At 37.1% G+C, this 3,076-nt stretch overlaps 1 protein-coding gene across 1 annotated transcript in view; it reads right to left on the bottom strand.

The window, feature by feature from the left end:
- Positions 1–1,355: 1,355 nt before the first annotated feature.
- Positions 1,356–3,076, bottom strand: part of LOC123973110 — a 7,810-nt gene continuing 6,089 nt past the window's right edge. The window contains exon 3 of the mRNA XM_046052991.1: positions 1,356–3,076. This exon is cut by the window's right edge and continues 1 nt beyond it. Coding sequence (XP_045908947.1) covers positions 2,918–3,076 — 159 coding nt within the window. The 3' untranslated portion in view covers positions 1,356–2,917.

Genomic DNA, 3,076 nt, shown 5'->3' with positions numbered 1-3,076 from the left:
AACCTGCTGATTATTTCCTCCATCGGTCCATCGATGTTTGTGCCCTCACAGTTACTCAGAGCCCAAAGTGACTCCTTCACAGCCGACAGTCCAAAGATCAACGTTACTAACAAACATGACGTTTATTAATCATTCAGAGAGAAGCTGAAACCAGCACATATTTGAACACCAAACAACGATTATCAAAAATAGTTGCCAATTCATTTTCTGGCAGTTGACTAATCGTGTCAGTTTGTTTTCTTGTATCATGTTATTTAAATAACAGTAAAATGCTAATTATAGTAATATAACTATGTGGAGACAAACCGGTTGACAGAGCTGCTTTCACATGCCGTCTCATTTCTGTCTAATTTCTTATAATAAAAAAAAGGTTTGAAGAAATGTTTAAAACTGAATTTTTTTAATATTTTCAGTGATTTACACATAAATGATTTGGGATTAAATCGCTTTACATATAAAGCGTTTCATTTATTACTACCTGGAAGAGTTATTTACAGTTACGCAGTATATTGTATACATTTATTTTAGTGCCTGTGTCAACTTTCTTGTATTTTGGGTTTTTGGCAGCTTAAAACTTCATTAGATGAACAAAGAATCAGACTCACAGCTGAGTTTGTGCTGAAATAAAGGACACCGTGTATGAGGGGTGAGGACAGTATAAAAAGGAAATAAACAAAGACAATGTTTACATGTAAACATTGTCTTTGCAGAATGAAGCTGGATTTAAGACTGAAATATAAATGCATTAATAACCATTAATAATAATAATAACAGTATTATCAGACAATTATACTTTTACTTTTTTAAAGTAATGTCTGGGCATTTTCATGCCTTTGTTTAGCACTGGTGACCTGTCTTTTTAGTTTAACATTTTCCTAATCAATTTCTTTTTTTTATTTTTTTTATCTTAATTTTTCTCTTTGATGTGTCTTACTATATTGTCACAGGTTTGTGCAGGGAGGCAGGTTGGCAGACCCAAATGCAGGACACGTAAGCTGACTGGTAAAGTTCAAAAGGTTTATTAATAAACAAAAAGTGAGCACACTTACAACGTAGTGGCTGAGCCCAGGGAATCCAAAATCCAAAGAAACAAGGTAATCCAACAGAAAAGGCCAGAAACAGGTGGCCAATCCAAAATCCAAACAACTGACAGGGAACAAGCAAGACGAGACTGAGCAGACAACACTACAACACACTGTAACGACCCGACAAAGACTGAAACACCAGGTATATACACAGGGACTAAGGAGCAGGGCGGAAGCAACACAGGTGACAGGGATCAAGGTTAACGAGGCAGGCAGAGAGAGAGCCGGGGGGAGAACAGAGAGACAGAAACTTGACAGGCAGACATGGGGCAAAATGAATAACCAACACAGACAGAACACATGTTACAAAGTACCAGAACCTAAACGAGAACACAGAACAAAAACAGAGCACTGAGCAGACTAAACCAAAATAAAGTAAACAAGAACTAGGAGCGAATACTAAAAAATGAACTAAGGACCAGGACTAAGAACAAAGACAGAACTAAAACCCAGACTCCCCAACAAGACACACAGACAGGATCATGACATATAGTTTTATATCGCTTTTCTTTTTTAAACGTTAATCTTGCCTAATAACTTCTATTTTGGTTATTTGGTATTGCTGGAATTTTTAAAAACATTGTCAAGCACCTTGTATTGTTATTTTACACAAAAGGCGCTCTACAAATAAAGTCTGAGTGATTAATTTATTAGTGGAAGTTTAAATATGGGAATCATCTTTTGTAAAATGTGTTTTCAGACAGACAGAGCAGCAGATCATCAACACATTTGTTTTAAATAAAATATATAAAGAATTATCAGCTCACAGAACAACACTTAAAAATAAAATATTAGTTTTTATTTCTAATCTTAAGTTATTTTGATCAAAACTAACTTTAAATGTGAGCGATGAAGAGGAAACAACCTGCAGCTCTGAGTTTGGACACCAGGGGGCAGTGAAGCACCGAGGAGAGCTGGAGTCTGCAGACAGTTAGAGGCAGGAAGAGTTCCAGCAGCAGAGTCTGAGAGGCTGCAGGCAAACACAGGAGGGAGAAATGAGCTTTTCAGGGGCCACAACAGATTTAATGTTGGGCCCCAAACCTTATTTCTGCTATTTTTATTTCTGTGCAAAGACTGAAAGATGATTCACAGATTCTGTTTGTCCGCAGTGATTAAATGAAGGTCAGGAATTTGTGAAGAAATTCATTTGAATATCTGATAATTGGAATCTGATCAAACCTGCCACGCTGCGGTTAAACCTGACCAGCTGTTACTGTACTAGTTTTGTCACAGTCCAGTGTTTCCATCAGCAGCAGTACTCTTTATTCTATTAATTATATAGTAAAATGTGATTTCTTCTTTTATCCCCAGGCCTATTTCTTTTACATACATAAGAGATAATAGAAGAGCAGAACAACTGAGTAAGAAGCTGATATTCCTGTTTACAAAGCCGTACTGAACAATGCAAATCTATATATCTAAACACTTTATGAACAGTTATATTTAGATTGTCAAAATAGATAAAATTTAAATACTATTTAATTCTCAGTGTTCAGGTTTGCTGAGTTAATAAAGCTGCAGCTTTAAATTGTGACACTGGTGTTAATGGTGGCAGGAAGTTGTCCAGTTAATGCGTCCAGCACAAAATGTGTACAAACGAGTTAGCAGCTTCTCTCTTTATGTCGAACACATTTCTACTTGTTGGTCAGAATAACTGAAGTGTCGGTGTCTCAGTATGGAGACTCTGTCTCAGTGCATCACTCTCTGTCCTGTTTGGTTCTTTGGTATCTGGGTCTGAATGGATCTCTGTCTTTGTCTTTGATATTTGGTCAGGTCTTGGTTTTTAATTAGCTTCGACACAAAGAAACAAAGATTCCTGATCGCTATGGACTCTAGAATAGTTTCTCTCCTCTTTCTATTTTAGCCATGTACTCAGCCTTTTCTCTCATGGTTATCAGGGACTGAACTCGTTTCTTCCAGCCTGGCTTGGCCTCAGATTTCTCTCCCTCAATCAGCATGTCGATGTACTCTGGAGTGGAGAGAGGATTTGG

The sequence above is a fragment of the Micropterus dolomieu genome, linkage group LG06 (genome assembly GCF_021292245.1).
Source record: "Micropterus dolomieu isolate WLL.071019.BEF.003 ecotype Adirondacks linkage group LG06, ASM2129224v1, whole genome shotgun sequence".
Classification (NCBI taxonomy): Eukaryota; Metazoa; Chordata; class Actinopteri; order Centrarchiformes; family Centrarchidae; genus Micropterus; species Micropterus dolomieu.
This window is presented reverse-complemented; position numbering and strand designations above follow the sequence as displayed.